At 35.4% G+C, this 23,297-nt stretch overlaps 1 protein-coding gene across 1 annotated transcript; it reads right to left on the bottom strand.

The window, feature by feature from the left end:
* Positions 1-8,919: 8,919 nt before the first annotated feature.
* Positions 8,920-22,428, bottom strand: LOC117208820. The gene is made up of 17 exons (XM_033450220.1): positions 22,240-22,428; positions 19,179-19,242; positions 18,834-18,939; positions 18,600-18,698; positions 18,332-18,515; positions 17,796-17,982; positions 17,128-17,216; positions 16,585-16,858; positions 15,912-15,993; positions 15,672-15,824; positions 15,398-15,593; positions 14,730-14,908; positions 12,872-13,238; positions 12,089-12,432; positions 11,254-11,571; positions 10,333-10,446; positions 8,920-10,261 (listed from the first exon to the last, which is right to left on the bottom strand). The coding sequence occupies exons 1-17, from the start codon at positions 22,271-22,273 to the stop codon at positions 10,121-10,123; spliced, it is 2,931 nt and encodes a 976-aa protein (XP_033306111.1). The 5' UTR covers positions 22,274-22,428; the 3' UTR covers positions 8,920-10,120.
* Positions 22,429-23,297: the final 869 nt, after the last annotated feature.

Raw genomic sequence — 23,297 nt, 5'->3', positions numbered from 1 at the left:
CAAATTCTGCTACTTGTATGTATCAATTCCAGGATTTTACTGTTACCTAATTTACTTATAATTGTTTAGCTTCATTTAGAATCTCTTTACTTTACGAAAAATTTCAATAAAATTGTCAGCCGCATACATTTACGTTGTCAAATAAAATGTTTACGAGATTCTAAACTGGTAAAACTTTTACGATGAAGCACTATGTAAGTACACAGCTCTTTTGACGCAATGAAATCAGAGACGGCTAACAACCGTCATCGAGCTCTCGTTCGTTAAGCAGAAATGAGCAACGGCCTGGAGGAACGAAACGTCGCAAAACCAACGTAGACGGAAGTCAGCGTTGCACAATCGTGCCAAACGATTAAGGCCGCAAAAAGGAAGGTGTAGGAGGGTTACAGGGAAGGGGAAGGTGTATAAAGTGCGGCGTAATCAGTATTCGGCCAGCGCCGACCGGAAATTCAATTCCATCTTGGGGTTATAAATTTTTTGCACCGCTCGTAAAGGCGTGCTCGCGGAGAATCATCGTGATATATCGGGTGTCCTGCACAAAAGGGCGCGCGTCAGTCGAGATGCAAGGGAAGCGGGAGCCTTCGTGACTTAGCTGCGCCCTCTAAGGGTTCTCTTGAAAAAGAAATGTCCAGTACTGGAAAAAGAATATTCATTTGAAACTGCATCCTTGTAATGAATATTTCATAGACGAAACTTTTATCTTGAAAAGTTTGCTATTCTTTTGCTTTCTATTTTTATCAACTGCAATTAAAATCAGTTTTCTACTGCATGAGTGCTTTCTAAGTTTTAACTGAATTTTCATTGAATTCTAAAGATTCGTTAATTTTGTACGTACACTAGTAAAAGTATAGAATTCTTTTTAAAATACGCGGTGATAATGATTGTTGAGCTTGTTTGATGTATAAACAGAGAAACTCGTGGATAAATTGTAAGGTAGAAAATATATTTAAATAGAAGCGTAATTATAAGTAAGAATACAATTTGAGCTGGCCCAGATCCGCACGCTAGCTGTGTTACCCAATAACTGAAGACCCCGAAGCCAACGTCGCCTGTTTATAGTCTGTCTTCGTCTTTTGTCTATACGCTGTCGATGGCTTCAGTGCTCGAGAAAACTAAAAAGACCAGACGTAGAGTTTTCTTAGAAGCGGTGACCATTTCAACAATGATAAATTATAATTTATAGCTTGTTTCATTAAATAATTTATATTGCGACGAAGAAACATAAAAACATGTAAAAAAACACTAATATTCCCACACTTATGTCGAATATTGTACGAAAGGACAGAGCAGACCTCAATTAGTAGTAAAAGCTCCTTTATTAATGATTCCAAAGGAAGATTAACGAGAATGAATCCTAATGCTTTTGTTCAGGAATCAATTTCTATCATTGAAAATTATCTAACTTCCACAGGTGACTACGGTAGTTTCAGACATTACTCGGGTGACGCGTGACCTACCGCGGAGGAGACATCGATAAAACGCTGGAATATCCGGATATTCCACAAAATCGAGCCTGCTATCGTCAGGAGGAACCAGCTCTCTGTGATTTCGTCGGTGTAACAAGAAATTCCTGCGGTCAGCCGAACCGGGGATCAACGAAGAAACTTTACCCCCTGGAATAGACGCTCTATCGGAATTGAAATATGAATATTAAACGTTAAGCGTGTCAAAAAAAAACTGTTCATTTCACTGACATCGAAATGACGCCATCGTCTCTTACCCGATCGTGGAAGCATTTTCCAATTCTATTTCGCGATATTCGAAAGTGAATGATATTAAGGTAACGAAATTTTAAAACAAATATCACTTAATGGATAGGAATAGTTCGTAGTTGACGCAGAGAACAATATGTTATAGTGAAAGATGTAACTGTTTCAAAAATAAGCGATAAATATATGAATTCGTAAGAACGAGCGATACAACAAACTAAATGAAAATTATATTATTACAATATTATGTGTTCCTCTCGTCTGGACCAGTAACTTTGAAGCTTCTAAATTTAAAAACATTAATAATTATTGAATTGATACTCTCAAAAAAATGGAAAGAAATTATTTTTATCAATAAAGGATATTCAAATAAAAATATTTTAAACAACAAGAGAATCTACCTCGAGCTTTGAAGTTGTCACTCTTCTTTTACAATCATTTTTATTTTCGTTACTTTCGTAATTACAAATGACATAGTGTACGAACGATTTGGATAGAAATATTTCTATCAAATGGACGGAGAACTTAATCGAGATGAAATTCTTGAAACACCAACGACATTTATACCATCGAGTTCGATGGCAAGAGGAAGCCCGACCGCGATGCAGGGATCGAGAAAAAAGCGGATGAGAGTTAGGATTACTGTATAGGCCGCGGTATAAGACGAAGCTTTCGAATGGAAGCTGACTATCAAGTAGCAAGGATAGATGCCAGGGCAGACGGTATTAACCACTCCGCCTATTGGTATTGGCACGTGCACTCGGGGAAAATATCGTCGGCTCGAGGATTCGCGAATAAATCTAAATAACCTTCCCACAGGGATGCCGCAGTCCTTCGTATCTCTTTTCTTCGAATTTATTAAAAGAATGAAAAAGACAAAAAAAGAATAGGGAAGAAAGACTCGAGTCAGCACCTAGTGCTGACTTTTACTACCGAAACGCTGAATATTATTCCTTTGCCGATACGAAACTTGTAACTGATGCGTAAATTATTCGTCAAATCGTCGATAGTGTGATTTTGAGCGAAACAATGGGGAACAAACGTGATAATTGACAATCGTTGAACAAAAGTGCTCGTAAACTACGATTCGTTACGCTCGTTGAGTTTTTCCATAATTGACGGTGAAATCACTCTGAATCTGGTTTCGTTTAGATCGAAATTTGTGCAAGTCGTTTGAAGAATCACTTTTCATTCAACCCAATTCATGTGTATTTTCTCTTTTCTGTACGGATGGAGCAATCGGCAAATAATCTGAACGTAAAGATATATATGTAAAAAATAGTTCGCCTGGAAAGAGAATGAAATATTAAAGGAGTAACTGGGGAAAAATACTCGTACGTATTTTAATATCGAATCTGCAATCTGAGAAGCGTACTTTTTCCAAAATCAACGATTATTTCTTTTATGACTTGATCTCCATACTATTATCAAAAATCTTTCCTTCTTCTTATCCTTCTTCTTCCTCTTATCAGACTGATAAATCTGAAACCTCGATAGAGATTTATTTGACCAGTTCGTGGTTCGCAAAGATAATTATTTTTTCCAAGAGGCAACAAAGAATGGAAGAAAACGTATTTATAGATGGTTTGAAATAATAAAACAGCCGCGCCTAAATTTATTCGCAACATTGAATCCGGTACAGGCCGCAATATTTCGACGATCGACTTGGCATCCATCCTTACTACTTGATAGTCGACTCGGCTACGGAGGACTCGTTTTATATTTATGTACCAACATAACGGTTAACGGTAACCCGGACTGTTTCTGTTACTTTAACCACGCAGATCGTGAATCGTAAAAGTAATCTACAATTCTACGAGCAACAATACCGTCGTTCCGTGTGCTTTTCATCCGTCTCGTCAACCCGTATCCCCCGTATGTTGCATTTTACACAGAGCAAACGACGATTTTATTTTACCTCTTCCCATGTCTGATTTGTGCTCTTGTTATACATCAGCCTGTCTCACATTCGTTATTCTCAACATTTCGTAAAATATTCTTTTTAGAAATTTTCTTACATTTTAGTCAATCATGAAACTTTGTATAGGTTTTCTAAGGTGCTTTAGTTGTTGCTAGATTTAGTTAAATTCGATATATTCAATGCTTCTATTTACCACATCTCGTATTATAACGTCCAATACTGTTATTTTTGTATATTTTAAATTTGCATTGCTTAATCTTTATCTTCATCGAGGCTTAGAGATTAAACAGCAAATTGCAATAATTTTTAAATCCAAACAGTTAAATTTATCCAAATCTTAACAAGTAAAAAACAAATTTTATTTAAAAAGCTAAAATACGAATAGTATAGCATCAAAATCTATGGTTTACAGAGATAAAATTCATAATACTTTAGAATTTCATATATATTGAAAAAATAATGGAAAGACTATTGAATCGGAAATAGCAAAAATTTCTGTGGCACGATTTTCCGAATTTCACAGGCCACTTCTATAAAAAACAGATTTATCTGAAATTTTTGTCGGTCGAAATAATTTTAGCGTTAAAGGTATCGTCTTTTCGACTCGGCATTTCGAGGGAAACTAGGGAAAAGAAATTCCGCTCGATCCTTTTCCCGACTGTAATCGCAAAGAATTCGTACCTTTCCCCGACTGCTTCCACACCGAATTGTCTAGAAATGCATCCGATGGCCCAAGAAACATCCATTTACAAACCCCGTTGGTCGAAATTAACATGATAAGGGGCGTGTGATGCGTGTGTGTTGGTAAAACATCTATAAGGTTATATATTTAAAAATTTCTTATAATTGTTGAAAATTGAACTTAAAAACTTCTATTCTACGTATCTATTCTAAAGTACATTTGAAAAAATTTATTTCAGGATAATAGGCAAAGTATAATTTTTAGTTAACGAATATTTAGTAATCTTTATGTTTCAAAACTTAACAGGAAATATTGTATCACTCAGAAACCGCGACATCAAAATCTTACAAAAGACAAAATCACAAATTTTTTTACAAAAAAAATATAACACTTGAAGGATATAGCAAACGGAACGAATTATTTAACACGCATTTTCATTGACGTTTAACTTGATCATTCCACTAGTCTTATTAAATTCTCTAAAGATTCTCTAAACAACGAACGTTACATTCTAACAAAAATACGTCTAGTAAACCATATAAATGTCCGATTCATCCATCTTACCATTTAAATGAGGCAGAAAGTAATTCACCGAGACAACTCGCGTTATTACTTGCATTATGATACACCTATAACCAGAAGGCTTAGCTCATTTCCTATCCGCTGGAATCCTTCCTAGAGTGCAAGTTCCAAGGCGAAACGAACCCATGGATTATCCGAGGAAGTGCGAAGAGGCTTTTAACGTGGTATAATTTATTTAAAAGCCGAGCCCCAGCCCCCTCGAAAAAGGGAATCTCTGATGAAACAGCCTTAATTAGCGCACAGTTTCTTACCGACGAATTTACCTTTCTTTTTTCGCCCCGTGGAAAACCACGATGCTCCTGTTCTTCTCGCTCTTTTTTTTCTACTCTCCTATACTTAATCACTTTCTTCTTATCTCTTCTATTTTCTTATTATTCCCTTAATTCCCTTTCCTTCTTTCTTTTTTCATTACTTTTTTTTAATTTTATATAATTCGTACGTTTCTAAAACGCAAATTTAAAGATTAGAGCTAAATCGTTCTTTTAAATTCTTCTATTCTTCTTTATACTTCTATTTTGTTTGCATACATGGTTTACTATTTCAAAGCCTCATTTGCATCGTTAGAAAAAGGATTATGGGTCGAGTATCTAACAACGTCCCCTCGACTGATCGAACCACCGACGAAAGAGAATACCGAGTTATTTGTTTATGAATATTGTTGGTAAATATGTTAGTGACGCTATCCAGTGACAGAATGACCGGTCAGAAACAAGGTCGATCGATCAACCAATGAATGTTAAATAACAGGGGGCAACTTAATTCATGTAACCTGATTAACGCGACACGCATCGCGGGAATCAGATTGCATGCAAATATCGTTGGCTCGACGTAGAACGGATGACTCTATTCGATCGTGTGACATAATTAATTCTTTTTTTTTTATCATGATACACAAACGATAAATAGTTCAGGATAATTGAAGCAATTGTACAACGATAATTGAATCGGACGATAAATAAAATGTTCGTTAACTGGTTCGAAAAATGCGTAACAAATGACTGATTGGATTGGTGTAAAATAATAATCGAATAACGAGCGTGTAATAAAGGGGAAATAATTTTAGTATCGTGACGAGCGAGATCGACTTTCGAAAGTGGACCATTTTGAAATGGGCACAAATGTCGTGCAAAAGCAATTTGCATCGAAGTCAGGGCCTCGTAATTAAGTTTCGCCAATTACATTTCCCAAACGACTCTATTTAATTCCTATTTGGCAAAATTCTGGCTACACCACATCAACGTCGATCCTCGTTAACGAGCAAAGTTATATTTCATCTTTTTCGATACAAAATCAAACGATAAGGTCACATAGATAATGCGTGCACATAACATATGTATATAAGTAGATACAACATACTGAGCTATATTCGCTGATAAATATGTATACAGGGTGGTTGGTAACTGGTGGTACAAGCGGAAAGGTGGTGATTCTACGCGAAAAAAAGTCGAAAATATAGAATAAACATTTTTTTATTTTTTTTTTTTTAATTTTTCCATCGAGACAAAGATCTACAGTGAGATCCCTTATAACGTACCGCACGCGTACCGAGCGAAAATTCAAAGTCGATTTTCTCGAAAACAAAGCCTCAAACAAAAAATTTTTATTCTATACTTTCGACTTCTTTTTTCGCGTAGAATCACCCCCTTTCCGCTTGTATCACCAGTTACCAACCACCCTGTATAACTAGACTGTTACACGATAATATATTTTCCATTAGATAGAAAATCGCAAATTTATTAAAGCCAAAGAAAACAATATATTTTTTAATTTTCTACAAGAAATAATGTACACACATGTAATATGAGTATAAGCATGTGAGTAATATTAAATTTGACAAATGGTTTATTTTCGGTCTTAATTTTTCATCTCTTAATAATTCATCTCGTTATACAGCTTCTTTATAATAACAAATAATGATATATTTAACGCTTCGAAAAATGACATCGTACGAAAAATATTATGATTGGAATATCCACTTACGAGTGAAAATGTCTCACCCTGTATAGTCAAAAAGCATCGACAGGGAAGAACGACGAAAATCATTCCGTCCATTGAACGATGCTCTAGCAAGAAAGGTCTGATAACTTGTCACCCGTAACGAAGTGAATCGTCGGGACGCCTATTTCAGTGGAATTCACTTTGAATTTCTCACCCTTACAACTTTTTCCGTTCTACGCGGGGACGTCGGTCTGCTACGCTTCCCCCGCGAATTACCTCGTCAGAAATTCAACCCTCGTACACAGCCATTTCGCAAATTCGATCTCCCTCCGTGAACGCTCCACGGGTAACGTCTCCACGTGAACACGCGAGCAAGCGAGCGAACGCCCGCGCGCAAGTCAAGAACACCTTGTAAAGGCGAAAAGCGAGACGAAACGAAGAAGTCAATGGCGTTACGTCGATTCGTTCACACAATTTTGGCGGATAAAAGTTTTTCGAATCGGCTCACGGTCGATTCCCCTCGATTCGTCAAACACGTGCACGCCCAATATGGAAGTTCGTTCAGGAGAATTGAAGTTTATCTATGGTAACTGTAATGGTATTAAATTCTCCTCTTTTTGTATAGTTTGATGATATATAATGGAGTATAAAACAATAGCAGATTAGACAATATAATAATTATAAATGAATATAATAACAGAGTTTTGGCTCGTTTAGCTTCCAGGTGATAGAGTTCCATATGAATAATAGATCATTCTATAGAATTTTAGTACGAGAAGCATTAATTGCAATTTATAATCCAGCTATCGTTATTTTTGTTGAGAAGAAAATAATCATTCAGCAATTTGTAATGTTTGAAGGAAGCTAGCAGTTTCTCTACGCTCCGTTTAAGGTAAGAGAAGAAAAAGATAGAAACCTTGGCATCTCGAATATTAATATGTACATATTTTCATTTCTTCAAGCCCTATGTGGATAAGGGACGCGCAATCATTACAATTTTGATTGATTTACAATTCCATAGGTTTATATACCTACAGATGCTTTGTTACATATTCATGTGCCTACATAATATCATTATAAATATACAAAACATACAGAATAACTAATGCTGCTAAATTATGGCGATAATTCGTCTAGCGTAAACTTTACCCTACACTTTTTACCAAGAAGAAAAGAATAGAAAGAACAAAAACAAGAAAATTAAAATAACATCGAATACCTAACTTTTCGCTCCAATTACGTCACGAACAACACAGCTAATTTCGTTTCCGGATGCTATTAAATCCATCCGGAACAAGGAAACGAAATCGCCGTACGTTTCGACGTTATCAGCACCAGCGCTAGAGGAACGATATAAAGGAGAATGAGAAAGACAGGAATAGGGAAAGCTGTTCAGACCGCCAGAAATTTTCCCGTGACGCTTCCCTTTGTCTGGATCCCGGACCTAACCCAACTTGATTTGAGTCCGCCTCGTAGGTGACACCAGTGCGACGAAGAACGAGAACACAGCCGGAAATGAAGGTGGCTAGAAGTTCGCGTGGTGAACGTCACCTTCTGTCGAGTAAATTTTATCGAATCCACCGATCCCTCGGGTTTCCCGGAAAAAAGGGTGTCGGAAGGAAAAAAAACTACATATATCACGAAGCCGTACACGTGAAAAGTGGAAAGCGACAGTGACACGTGTTGTGTCGGATCAACGACCACACCAGGGAAAAATCTTGAGAAAAGGAAGATATATGTATGCGTGCGTCCCTTTGGAGCAAGCTTAGCTTTCAAAGTGAAACATACGGTGGTTTGGATATTTCATTAGTTTTAGTAAGTAGTTTCGATCATTTTGTTTTGTGGTTTTCGTTAGATAAATTTCTTAGTTCAATGTATAAGGATAAGCCACAAATTCTTGTCCAGATTATGTACGAAGTGTACTTCTAATTTTCAATCACTATGTCGTTTTAAATATATGATAAATCATCCATTTATACAAATCTTCAGGAAAAAAGGTCAATCTTAATATTAACATTACAATCTCAAATTTTTGCATTTATGCAAAAAGATCAATAAAAATATACCAACGATATTTCCAATATTATTTGTTATCTCTGTAATAGAATAACAAGAAACATAATCTCTGATTCAGGCATGGTATTTTAAACGGAAAACGTACAGTACATGTGCGTAAATTAAATAAATCTTGCTGTTTGTCATGAATACAGCGATACGAATAAATTTTACAACAGTAGATAATTTTCTGCATATAATTTTATTCTCCAACCTCGAAATTCAAATATAAAATACTATTCGAATTTATACAATGTAATCGGCCAAGTTAAAATAGAAACCCGGAAAATGAACAATGCGTACTTGAACATAAGGGACGCGAGCACGTGCACGCGAATTAAAATTTACAAGCTGTCGGCCTGGACGCCGCGCAAAAATACAACTTTCTCATCCGTAAGTAAAATCATTAGCATTTCCCATAAAATTACGAACCTCATTTAAATTCTCACGCATGTGCTATAACATTCTGCTAAAAGTCCTTTACTAATATTTTTTCATTAACATTCTTTCTTTTCCCCTTTCTCTCCCTCTTTTCCCTCCTTTTATCTTATTTTCTTTCTTTCACTTCAGGAAGCCACGAAAAACCTAGCAATTCCCGAATCTCAATGAAATTGTTGTCCGTCGCTTAGAAATATTCTAAAATTAAAAAAATAAATTAGTCGTCTAACGCTAGCGTTCCTTTTAAATTTATAAATTCCTCGCGAACGTTCGAGGTTACCTATATTTTTCTTAGAATCCGATCGATTAAAAGCGTTCCAGTGTCTTTCCCGCAATTTTCCCTAGTGTTAAAATTTACTCGTTTCGCGAGTCAACAAAAAACACCTTGAAAGGAAGCGAAGAAAAATCAGTACGAGCTATCGAGAATAACCCTCGCCTCAACTAACTGTAAGACGTTCGGAATAAAATCACAAGAATTCGAAACTCTTTAAGACCTCACGATCCTAAAATACGGAAATTCTAATGTAAAAAAAAAAATTAAAAAAACTATAAAAATGAGAAAAAAAAGAGTGAATCCTATTGCTGCCATTTGTACGAGTCCTTCGAAATCGTTCGAAAAACTGACGAAAAACCGACGAAGAACCGATGAAATTTTAATTTCATGCGTGATTATAATCACATCCATTCTTCACGGCCATTGAGAGATTTCGTGGTGACATTTCCTCTCGTACAGCGTCTGAAACTTTCAATGAGAAAACAGAGAGAGTGAAACGGAGGGCCAAATCGAATTCTTGATCAATCGAGATCGGGAAGACCGCCAGTGGAGCTGAAACTGTCCCTCGAATCCTTTTGGGTTCGTTCAAAATGGCCAGCCGGCGACGTGTCTTTCAAACGATTCTCGAAATTCAAAAAGTCCGTGTCGCATGGGCTACAAGCCTGCACAGATCGAGGGAAATATTCTTTGTTTCAACTGTCTATGAATCATAAGCGTAATCGAATTTCTTTACTTGGAGCAAGAAGTTGTCTGGACCACCATTTTCCCTGATCTGCCTGTCCAACCGGGGCGACGAGATCACCGTGTTGTCGGAGCTGTTGCAAAGCCCTCCTGCGCAGTCCATCATCTTCAAAAAATTAATATTTTTCTTGGTTGATTGATAATTAATATATTTCTTATGATTTTGTTGAATGAGAGAAGATCGTGAATTATTTTGAAAGTATGATGAGGTTGAAGTTGACGAGTGCAGCTAGTGAAGATTCCTGGTCTTTTTTTTTTTTTTTTGTTCATTTTGTACACATTATCGAGTAGATAAATGTTGAAGATTATTTTTAAAAGTGTGATGAAAACTGAATGTTTGTGAATGCAATTCATGAAGATTCTTGATGTTGAATTTCTTATAGTTATAATGGTGAATCTTGCTCTTTGTGTTCTTCCTGCGTTCTTATTTGTCTCGGTAATTTACAGTGCTTTATGCATATATAGTTTTGTGTAATAAAGTAGATTGATGTCGAAGAGATGAATAAAACCATATAAAAAAGTTAAAGGCAAAATTGGAGCGCTTGATTCCTCGATTAGACATGGATCAGTAAATTTATCATTTTTTTAAGTCACGTTATTTTCTTATCAATTTATCACGTTACAAGGAATGTATGTGAACTTAGTTTTTTAAAAGGAAATGAACATAATTTCCAATAAAATGTTCGAATCCTAAAATATCTTCTTTTAAAATCAAAAAATCTGTAAATATTTATATCTCATTTTTATCGACATTTATTTATCTGGAAAATTAACTCTTAGAACTCCAGTTTGATCTCGGCTGATCCTAGATTTTGAATATTAAATGAACACAACGTTAAAGATCAGGAAGATGTACGAAAGAGCGATACGATTAGCGAGCGAACAAATTGAAGGTAATCATGGAATCTCTTACCAGCTTAGTTTTCTCCTCGATGACTTCCACGACGTTGCCTTCCTCCGTGCTGGTAATAATGCCAGTTCCCAACTTCTTGCCTAAAATCTTTACTTCCTTCCTGCATCCACCGGAAGTGGCGACTACGCCGCTGTCGCAGCCATTAGTGTTCGAAGCGGTGTTCTTCAAAAATTGCTCGTACGGACTAAGTAACTTTAGATCCTGATACTGTGACGTCATGATCTCTTGATTGTGATTTTTCGGGCCCAGAATCTTCACTTCATTCAACCCGGAGAACAATTTCGATGACGGTAGACAATTTGATTTACTACCGAGAACCTTGAATTCCAAGCGTGAAATTCGAATGTGGGAATAGAATAATTACTTGGGAAATTTAAAAATTACTTAAAATTATAGCATGTTTCATATTAAGAAGATACTAACAATAAATCATTTTGGATATATTTTAATCTGTGGAGATTTAATTTAAGTACAATTCCAACAGATAGGAAAATAATATAACTCCAAATGTGTATACTATATTTTTTAAGTATTTAAAAATACTTTTCAACATATGTATTACTTATCTTCTTTAATATTTTATAACATCTTATCTACTTTAATATTTTAAATATATACGACGAAAAAATAAAAAATGAAAAATTCATCTTTCCTTAGAAAATTCTTCCCTAAAAAAATTAAACACTAATGAGGAAATGTTTAATTAAACAAAAATAATACTAGTAAGAAATTTTGTTGTATCTAGCTTGCGCAAATAATATAATCAAAATACGAGCGTAAAATTAACTAAAAGTTTAAAATAAACGATGAAACAATGAAAGTCTAAATCTTTTACCTTATTTGAGCTTCCCGATCCGAGGATCTTCATGTCCGATTGACTAATGGGTATCAAACCAGTATCAGGCTCACTGTTATCGAAAACACAGGGCAATTTTATCTTGGACTCGTACACGGAATGATGATCATCCATAGTCGAACTACCCAGAATATTAAGATCTTCGGCTAAACTGGTATTGCTCTTCAAATATGGAAGTGTGTCGTTTAAAATTGACAATGATGGATGATTTTTCATTAACAAAGACGATATCGAAGGCTGAGAGGCAGTCGACAGAGTCGAAATGTCGCTTCTATGACTAAGAATATTTGTTAATTCTTGTTGGCTCGAAGGCACTCCTATAGCTGTGAATTATATCAATACAAGATTTGTATAAAAATTCAAGAAAATTTTCGAATAATATCAGGTTGTTACGTAATAAATATTGGTTTAGCTTATAACTTGTTTTACAACGAAAATTAAGGTTTGTTCAATTCGAAAAATTCGATGTTATTGTTTCGAGGAAGTTGAATCAATTTTATGCTCATTAAAAAAAATTACAAAAAAATATAATTGCTTCAAAATATTATTAAACTAGTGAAGGGAATAATGCAACAAATTAATACATAAACGTAAAAAATTGTTGAATGTTTCATGATATTAAAATGATTGAAATAAAACCTCGTGGAATAACGATATAAATATCGTAATGTGTGCAAGAAATTAATAAAATAAAACAATTTTATGATAAAGGACTTAGTACAAAATAAGGAATGAAATAAAGAATAACGTAGTGAAATTCACCTTCATCTTCATGTTCGCCAACAGAGACTCCACCATCGATGGACAAAGATTTTGGGCCTAAGATCAGATCATCGATCTTCGATTGCGACAGGAAACTAATGCCATCCACAAAACGATCGTCGAGGCTTTTACTATCGAGAATCCGAATGTCTTTGTCTTCTAGGATCTCAATGCCGTCTATCGGCATAGATTTCTGCGTGGAGGCAGAATCAAGTACCATGATCTGATTATCAGAATCTCCGATAATAACTTCCCCGTTACCGCGCATATTCACAACATTGATCGCGTCTGCATCCTCGCCCTCAAGAATGGTCACGTCGTGTGAATTCTGTGCCATCAGATCCCGAGCTTCGCTGTTCGTCATTACCTAGATTATAAAGGATAATTAATGCCAGAATAAAATACGTATGATCAAATAAAATTATAATTAATGAAGGAAAGCAGGAAATCGAAGAGGATATTTTCATACTGTCAGAACAGTTAGAGAATCTTTTTCTACGTCACTTTAATTTTCATACCCGCTTATCTATAGCTATATATTGTTTAATCATCATATTAAAGTTAATTTTTATCTTACGAATACCACGTAAATCCAATTTTTATATTTTAATTATTTATATGATTGGAGCAATGAAACTATTCACAATAACGATTCTTTAATTGTTATGGGCTCTAATTGAATCGTTGCGCGTAATTAAATTGTCCAAAAGAATTAAAAAGATTTAAATGATTTTCTGCAAAAGAATGTCTTTCACCCCTGTGTGCCGCAACATCAATCGATGGCGAGTTTTTAGAATTTAATTTACAAATTTATCACAAGTTTTATGCTTTAGTCCTCAGCAGTGTTAATGTTAATAGTTGTAAATTTAATCTTTCTAACAGTATCGGAATACAGAGTGATCCTCTCGGTATGTATATAATTAACTGAAAGACAGTGCCGCCCATTGCCATCGTGGCGATGATGCCGTATCATGTGTGATCTGTCATCAGAGACCGATATCGCTATATCAGGGCCGAGACAGCTATATGTATGTGTGCGTATAAAATGAAGACGAGTATGTGTGATTTACGGCATATCCTTTGAGTTAACTAGCGAGAGGATCGCGCTGTATATCAATGTATCAAGCTTACAGAGCCTCTTCGTTTCTGTTCGCTTGATTGGTACAATAAAACCGTTCACAATAGTAACTCCGTAATCGTTTCCAACATTTACTAGGTATGAACGTGCTTTTAATTTTATAGTTTATTCCGTTATTTCAAATTTAGGTGTCTTATCGTATCTTGGTGCGTCTATACCGCTAACATTTAATTTTTCATATGACATGTGATTTCACAAAAGAATAGAAATTGATACGATAAATATTCTTCGCACGCTAGCTCAATAAAACGATTTACAAAGCGATATCAAAGATGTTCAGAACGAGATTTTTGGTCCCAATTAAAATACTCGGAAATCACGTACCACTGGGTACAAGAAATTCGACAGCCAGAAATAATATGGATTACTACATCAAAACGATCGACGAATGGAAAAGAACTCAACAAGGAATAATTTTATGACTGGAAATATTCCAATTTTTAATTATTGGACGTGTTAATGAACGTGCTACGTTCTCCATATTTATTCCCAAAAATCAATAGATTAACATCTTTTCCGTTCTTCCAATTTAAACGAAAATAATTTCAGCGAATGTAATATCGCAACCCTGCCAATCATAAATCTATTTAAATCTAATAATTTTTTGTTATATCATTCCGAATAAATAATATTTCGTTCAAAGGAATTTCATTTTACAATTTCAAAAGCTCTGTTCTCAAATCTGAAAAATCTTGCTATCGATGATGAATGATTCATCACCTCGTAACGACCATCCTCGGTAGCGCGCACGAACTGTATTCCACCCTGGGCAGCCAGTTCCAGCAGTTCGTTGCAATCCTCCATCGCCGAGGACACAACAGGACCATTCTGGCGATCGGGCTCGTTTCTAGCCGGGTCGCTGTACGTGAACTGAGAATCCAATGCCGTGACCAAGCTCTCTGTCGACAGTGCACCAAATAAACGCCATATTGCGGCGACACTTTGAAAAACATCGCTATTTTAACGAGCCAATTATAGACGGACAACGACGCGTTAAAAAGCCCTTTTGGAAATATATTGCGAAATGGAATCGTTCCGCTAAAAACAATACCATTACTGAAACAATTAACGGGTACTTATGAAATTTGTTGTTAGTTGAATTTTCAGTTTTGCTAACACTTGGAGCTTTATAGATTTAGAACGTACTATAAAATTTTTCTTTTTCTCAGCACTAAAACCAGATAATTTTTCAGAGCGATTTTATAGATTTAAAACGCTAATTTAAATAATTTGCATTTTGAAAACTGAAGCGATTTTTGATTAAATATACGAATAAAGATTTTTTCTTGGATTCCTATATTTTTCATTCTTTCTGCATAAATTTCATCCTTTCTTCTCTTTACTCTAACAGAATGTTCAGATCATAAGAAAAACTATTATTTACTTACCGTGTTCGTCCTCAGGTCCAGGTGGTTCAACGATGAAATTCATTTTACCATCAGGATCTATATTCTGAATAACTGTGGCTACCACGGGTACTTTTACCTGAATTGCTTTGATCCTGTCAGCGTCAGCAGAAATCGTTGGACTTAGACTCATCTTCCCTGCCATACGTAAATCTTCTGCTGTAGCGGGAGTCAAGATCTAAATTCAGAGATGAAGCCCACTTTTTAATAAAGCTTAGAACAAAAGGAATTAATAATTGGTTGATGAAATTATTACATTTTTATGAGTTCCTGTTGGAGAAACTTTCACGAGGACAGGAATTCCTTTGGCTGGTTTAAATAACGCGAATGGCGTTTGTCCTTCGATCAGTGCCATCTCCATCGCTTTCGTATCAATCTTGTCTATTACTACAGATTCCATTACATCGGACTGTTAAAAAATATGTGACAAATTTATTAATTTCCAAAGACTACAAATGTTGTAATATGATTCTTGTTGCTTAAATGAATTACTAACTGCCATTAAAGGATCCTTGTCCCTTACTTCTATAGTTTGATCTCGATCGCCATTTGGCAGCTGCACGATCCTAACGTTTTTACTGAAACAAAATATCTATCACTATATACAGAATTAGTTTTTAACCGTCCGTAGGCAATCTACATCGTTTATCATTATTTATCTACATATTTTATCATTAACATATTTTATTTTATAACGTAAATTTCTATTAACGTATTATTTCAAGTTATCAAGAAGGTTAAAAATGTTCTAGTATGTATATCGAACGCCTCTACTATATCTCTGTAAAATATAAAAATTCTCTTCTGAAGAGAATCCAAACCTGAAATTTCGTTTGCTTACTTAAAAGCATCAAATATTCTAGTATAATCTTTACATTGAAATTTAAAAGTCGTGTTAAGAACTCTACTCTTCCGCATATTAGAAACATTAATCAGTACATCGATGTGTGTTAAAGAAAGAAGACTCTAGAAAAGAAGATCAATTTACAGAAGTGAAAGAAAGGAAGGAAGAAAGAAAGAAAAAGAAAAGAGAAGACCGTCAGCTTTCTACTACATTCTAACCGACTAAGAGATCAACATTCAAGTTGCGTTCATTCAGCGAAAGAAGAAGCCGTCTATCAAGGGGCAAATTAAGCGTCGTTCAGTTCTATTCGGTGACGTCTACCTACTTTCTTATGACGTTGGGATCGACGATGCCCGGCTGCACACCAGCCGGATGTCGATACTTTATCCCGTGCTTGTACTCCTCGTGCGATCTCAAAGAGAATCGACGCGGAAACTCTTTGCCGCAGATTCCGCACACGTGCTGCATTTTCTCCGCGTGTGCATGCGCTTTGACCTTGTGGCAGACCAAATTCGACATTTGATTGAAGCCTTTGCCACAAAGCTCGCATTTGTACGGCCTCTCGTTGGTATGGGTAAACACGTGGTTCCTCAAATTGCCTGACAACGGAACGGTATTTAACTGTTGCCGGTTCCCCGGCTCCGGCTTACTTACTTTGCACAGGCTGTTTCAGAATTGTTACAGCACCGTTTAATTGATCGACACCACAAAACGCGGACCAGATATTTGCATAATGCGTATCCGCGAGAGTTTGTTCGCAAAAGAATTTGTTAGCATTCTAGATTTAGACGTTTTGAACGCAAGATTTTCTTAAATGTAATTCTGAAAGAGCTTGCATACTTCGAATAGCTTAATAAGTAATAATTACCCTTCTGATGAAATCCCTTTCCACAAACCTGACATTTGTGCGGTTTGTGCTCCGAATGTGTCTTTCGGTGAGAGATCAAAGTAGATACTCTAGAAAGTCATAGTTAGTTATACATGACAGTATTGTTAAAAGTATAAAAATTCCAATTTTTCACAAAATAAGGCCATCTTTCAACGCAGATAAATCGAAGGAGAGTAATACATGATCCTACAAAAAAAATGTAGCGACTCGTAATCGTAATCGACTCAATAGCCCATTCACAAAGAGTTTTATAAGCTTCGAGATCGAAATCGTCTTAATTAATGCATTATATCAATTCGAACAGGCTTACTTATTTAAAAAGCATACTCTATGGAGATTAATTTATAAAAAGACCAGCATATCCGTGCTCGTTAAAATTTCCTTTCCGCTTTCGCGCACAATCGCGCAATTTTGCAGCGATTCAAAACGCTAATGATCCGTGCGCGCTCGCAAGCGACGCCTGTCATCATTCTTTCCTCTAGGTAAATTGTAGTTTCAATTTTTATATGAATATAATGTTCGTTAAAAATATTTCAAACGGGATTTAAATTATTATATAGCGAATGAAAAATACCCAGATTAATAAATATATATAATCAAGAAATAATTAGATGAAAATCGTAGAATGATTTTGATAGTACACTGACCTGTTGAAAGTTTTCTTACAAAATTCGCAAACGTACGGCCTAGCATCACTATGTATCGCCTTGTGCTGGCTCAATGTCGACAACTGCCGGAAAGCTTTGCCGCAAGCCTCGCATTTAAAGTTTCTCTCGTCGGTGTGTGTTGGCAAATGCCTCATCAACGTGTACTGATGCCGGAACTCCTTCGAACCTGGATCGAATATCAAGCTTTAGGGCTATTCTAGCGATGTTGTCGCAAATAGCGAGCGTTATGCGAAAGAAATGCTATTGATTTCGCGCTATGTTAAGATTCTTGTGTACGGTTAAGAAGAATATTATGTATAATAATACAATATTATGATATAAAAATCATTGAATTTTCAATCTTCAAACGATGAATATCTTCCAATCTTCAAATGTTGAAATCTTCAAACGTTGGAATTTTCAAATTTGCAAGTTTTCGAGTTTTTAAATGTTTAAACAATGTGATGAAGAACAAAAATTTCCTCGTGCAATGTATGACAACAATCCATATAGAATTCGATAAATAAATTACTAACAAATTCCACATTCCCAAATTTTCAACGTTTTCCCATCTCGCTTCAAATATTTCACAAAATGAAGCTTCGACCGTGGATCATCCTTATCGATCAGTCGAGTGGAGGACGAGGAAGGTCCTTCGACAACCGGATGTGAATACACCATAACGTTATCTTCGGATGAATTAATATTTTGATCGAGAATCTATAAAAAATAAAAGTTTGGAAATCAACTATCTTGTAATTTAATTAGGAATCAAAGCAAGAAAAATAATTTTCATATTTTTACCTTATATTTGAAAGCATCTTTTCCGAGAAACTTCGTCACAGCACCATCAATGTTAATTACTTCAGAATCTATAGCTACATTTAGGTTCATGCAATCACCCTGGAAACAAATTAGATTGAACCTCTGTAGGAAGTGTTTACGGTGCAGAAAATTACAGTACATATATCGCGTAATGTTATTAATAATTATAGTTAATAAAGGAAAGTTAATTGTTAATTTACCACTCATAATTACCTGAATTAATTGATGATCATTTGTGGACGGCAAACTCGGCACAACGGTGACATCGTTCCTCCCTTCAGAACCCGCGGTTTCCTCTTTCACATAAACTTCATAAACACTGTAAACCCAAAGTCACCAATGAAATACATCTTTTTAATATCTTCGAACAATTTTACGTCCAATTTTATCTTAAATTCTATTATACAGTATTTTTAATTCAAAAGAGACAATTTTATAAATTCGAAAATTTTCGATAAAATTATCTTTTAATAACTTCGCTTCTAATTTAATTTTACAAATTACATAATAAACCTACAATACAACGCTGACGTTCACTATACAATTGTTTAAGCTCACCTGATGACTTCTTCCGGGATAGGACGAGTAAACTGCACCTGCGGATCCTCGTACTGGGTATCCCCTAAAAAATTGAATAGCGTTGTAAAGGGACATCTTGAGCTATATAATAACCTGCGTTAACCTACCTCAAAATCTGCCTAGTTAGCCTACTTAAAAAGAACTTTGTTGTTGTTTTCTCCATATCAAAAAATAACATTCGATATTAAATTGAGATTAAATTGATTAATTTCATAGTTAAGTAGAATGTTAGATACGAGTTCCAAAAATGTCAGTAAATTAATACGAAGACAGCGTTTTCCATTACATATTTGTTTCGAACGAATTTACGCAAAGCTGGGAATGGAAGATTTACAATAAAGAACATTGTTAAACAGCTATTTTCGAGATGCTACTATTTCTCCGTTGAAGCTCTTGAGAGTTGGGGATTAGGAAGAAGAATAGTGCATATGTTTTTAGCAGAAAGCTTTTAAGATTCTTTCTGAAAAAGGAGAGCACAATATTCTTGTACCCTAATACTTCTCGTGACAAAATAATCCTTTCCCCCCTCTTTCCGTCTTTCCTCTCTCTTTCTGTCTTTTTTTCCTCTTATTTAATAATCCATTGCCTACTGCAACTGCTGTTACTTTACCGTTTTCTGTATGCTCTTTGTGAAATTAGATCGTGTCCAACTAAAAGAATTTATAATGGCTACCAATGAATAAATCGTGTTACTTACAGACAGTTACGAAAATCTATCCGAAACTCCCTAAATATAAAATACTATAATAAAAATATTACCTCCACGACTTTTTGTTCCGACACGTTAAAACATGCATTGCTAAGATATTGTTATACTTTTATTTATTCGTCTTTGCCTTTATTACGAAAGAGGAAATAAAAAGACACGAAACACAATGTCATAATACTTATATAGACCTATCGTATCTGTATGAAATCATAAAAATCGTAGGTTTATTACTGCATTAATATCTTGTACGTTAAAATATCGATGATATCCAGCTATCTCCATGGCATTGAAGAAAATATACTGTAACTTTTTATGCAATTTTATCCCAATATTTTTGTGAATCGAATGTTTAAATTTCTTTAATTCTTTTTAGGAATGCATTAATAATAACCGTATTGATATGTAGGTATGAATAACTTTATAACACAGGACGATTTTACTTTCTTTGGTAAGCCAGATACACAATATTCGGTGTATGTATAGCTTCGTGACTGTATGTCGTATTGACTAAAAGCTCGAGCTTCGAGGCTCCTTTCTGTTTCTGATTTCGATAAAATTACGATGGTTATGCTTTTAGCAGTTCCAGCAAAGCTGATTATTACTAAGAATTCTTTTCTCCAACATTTTTTAGCATTTTTTAATAATTTACGAAGAGTCATAGAGGGCGCAAGCTTTATTAAAATAAACGATCTTGTAAAAAAATAATGAGATCTTTTCTGTTACCTACCAATCATTCGTTGATTTTATCTAACTTTTCTATCACTCTGTTATTTAGGCTAAAGATTATACCAACGAAATAATTTCGATTTAGATATTTTGTATCGCAAGCCTGAATAATAAAACTGTTGACGCTGATCGAAATCGAAACCCATTTTCATCAGAAGATATCGTGAAGCGATATTCTAAATGATGCGTCAGTTGAGTGACTGATGACTGATTTAAATGGAACTGTCGACAGTAGCGACACAGGTGCCTCTTGAAACAATGTAACGCATTCGCCGAGCGTTTGATCCACAAGTTTGAGACAATGTTGCATTCGACCGCAGAAATATTCGACGATGTATCATTCGTACAATTGATTTGTTCACTTTCTAACTATGTATTATCGAATTTATGCATGCTTTTAGAATTTGAAGAAAAGAACAGAATTATGAATAAACTATGGTCGAATTTCAAGTTTAGAATAGAAATAGTTGAACGAGTTCATCTTAAAACAATTATCGGAGTATCTTTTAATTATTAAAATATTTTGCGATAAAACAATCATGCGAATTTTCTTTATAGCTTTATACAAATGAACTGCTTCGTATTTCCTTAAAAACTTACAAAATTCCGATTTAGCAAATACTTCAAGTTGGACATTTTTATAAAAATAGACGCAGCTAAAAAATTAACTTTATACTTTTAGAGTTATATATAATATAAGGCGAACGCGAACAGTCGCTCACATTAGTCTTGTGACATCTCGTGAAGAGGTCACATTTATTTAAATAAAGCACGTGTAACAACTTATTTAAGTGTTATACTAACTTGTTCATTTTTTAGCACATCAGAAAATAATAAAATCATTTGCTGTCTTTGTCATAGAACATATTAACGTTTCACTGAAATTTCATACGATTATATTTTAATCAAAGTGTTATCAAAAACTTTTGTGAATTACTGCATAGTACATAAGAATAATATTAACTATTAACAAACGTATCTTCCACAGTTACCACTGAGAGATTAATTTTATGAACTCCTATACCATCTTCCATCATTTCGCGATATGTTACAATTATACGTACATATTCAAAGCAGCGTATAATCCATAATTCTTTCTGTCAACGATTCCATCACACTGACACCAAATCATTCCAACGATCTTGACCGATATCCCGTAAAAAAGTCGCGTAATGTCACAGGTCGCACTTTCTTTCGCCACCATTAAAAATTTACCGATTCGCGGACGAAAGGAAAGAGAGCCGGAAGCCATCATCGTTAAAAGCCCGAGACTTTCTCCCGTTGTATCGAGGAGAAGAGAAGAGACTGTCAAAAAACGACGGAATTTTGAAGGTTCGCGTCGCGATCGGCAGAAGTCCGACATCGTCGGTCCTCGCCTTTTTTCCGGCTGGTAGCAAATAAACGAAAGCCGCCATTATCACAGCTCACTTTTCACGAGCCGACAAACGACAGATCGCGACGAGTTAATCCATCGTTATTTAGAGTTTTACAACTGGATGGAATTCGCCTGAGAGGGAATCAGAAAGGAGAAAGACGAAGCAGCGAAGAAAATAAGGGTGAAGGAGCGAGATTGGTCAATTTGATATTTTCTCGAGTGTTACTCACAGTTGTATCCTTGCAGCAGGTTATTCTGAGACATTTCTCAGCATCCGAGCGTGTCACCTTCGAAACCGAGCCACTTTCCACGCGTGGACGTCGCCTCGCAGCCTGATTCGCATCGATCGCTAACGAGGAATCGTTGGTCACGATCCCGAATCGGTTCGCGCATATCGCCACCAAACGGGCAACTTCGGAAACGTTACCAGCCAATGGCGTAATCTTCCTGTCTTCTGGTCCTTTTAATCTTTGACACGCGAGTCGTAGAATTTTACTTTGGCTCAGTCGAAAATAATTAGGATTTTGTATACATTTTTTAAGAGTTCTGGGTATTGTTGAGCTAATTTGGAATAATAAGGCACACGGATTGGATCTGTCGTTACTAACGATGGGAAGAAATGGATCGTGAATTATTTCTTATCTTTTATTGACACCAATTATTATACTATTATTACATTTAAAATTGCAAGGCTTCTAATTCGAACAAGAAGACAAATAAAAGATTCGTTCCTAATTCTTAACAATTTGTTTATTGGCTCATTTTTATCAATAATATTGTTCATCTGTATTCTTTTTAGATTTGACAACGAATAAGCATAATTAATATAAGGAACTAAACTAATAAAAAAATTAACTGGAAAATGTTTCTTGCCAATCCTTCATAGAAAACTGTTCAATATTTTACAATACCATACACTTAGAGTTCTTACGAATTGCGTCTTGCGATAATTTACAGCTTCGCCAAGAGGACACGACTTGGTCCCTCGATCCGCCTTTTAAAAATAAACCGATCGCAGCTCTACATTACTCGGGTCAAGTGGTTGCTGGTGTGAAGAAAATATTTAGGAGCCTGGACAGTCGCCACGTGTCCCCACTCCAAATCTAGCAATGGGCCTTGTCTTCTACAAGAAAACTGCACTCGGAACATAATAGAAGGATGGGTCGATCGTGAGGTCCCCAATATTTTTACCCGACGTTGTTACATCTCTTTGATTACATTTTTAACGACCATCTTAATCTACACTCTGCACAAGAGCGCTAGATATCTCAAGAATTAAACTGCGCTT

Source organism: Bombus bifarius, unplaced genomic scaffold, assembly GCF_011952205.1.
Source record: "Bombus bifarius isolate JDL3187 unplaced genomic scaffold, Bbif_JDL3187 scf7180000008162, whole genome shotgun sequence".
In the NCBI taxonomy this organism is placed as follows: domain Eukaryota; kingdom Metazoa; phylum Arthropoda; class Insecta; order Hymenoptera; family Apidae; genus Bombus; species Bombus bifarius.
The sequence above is the reverse complement of the archived record's forward strand: the minus strand, read 5'-3'. Positions and strand labels throughout refer to the sequence as shown.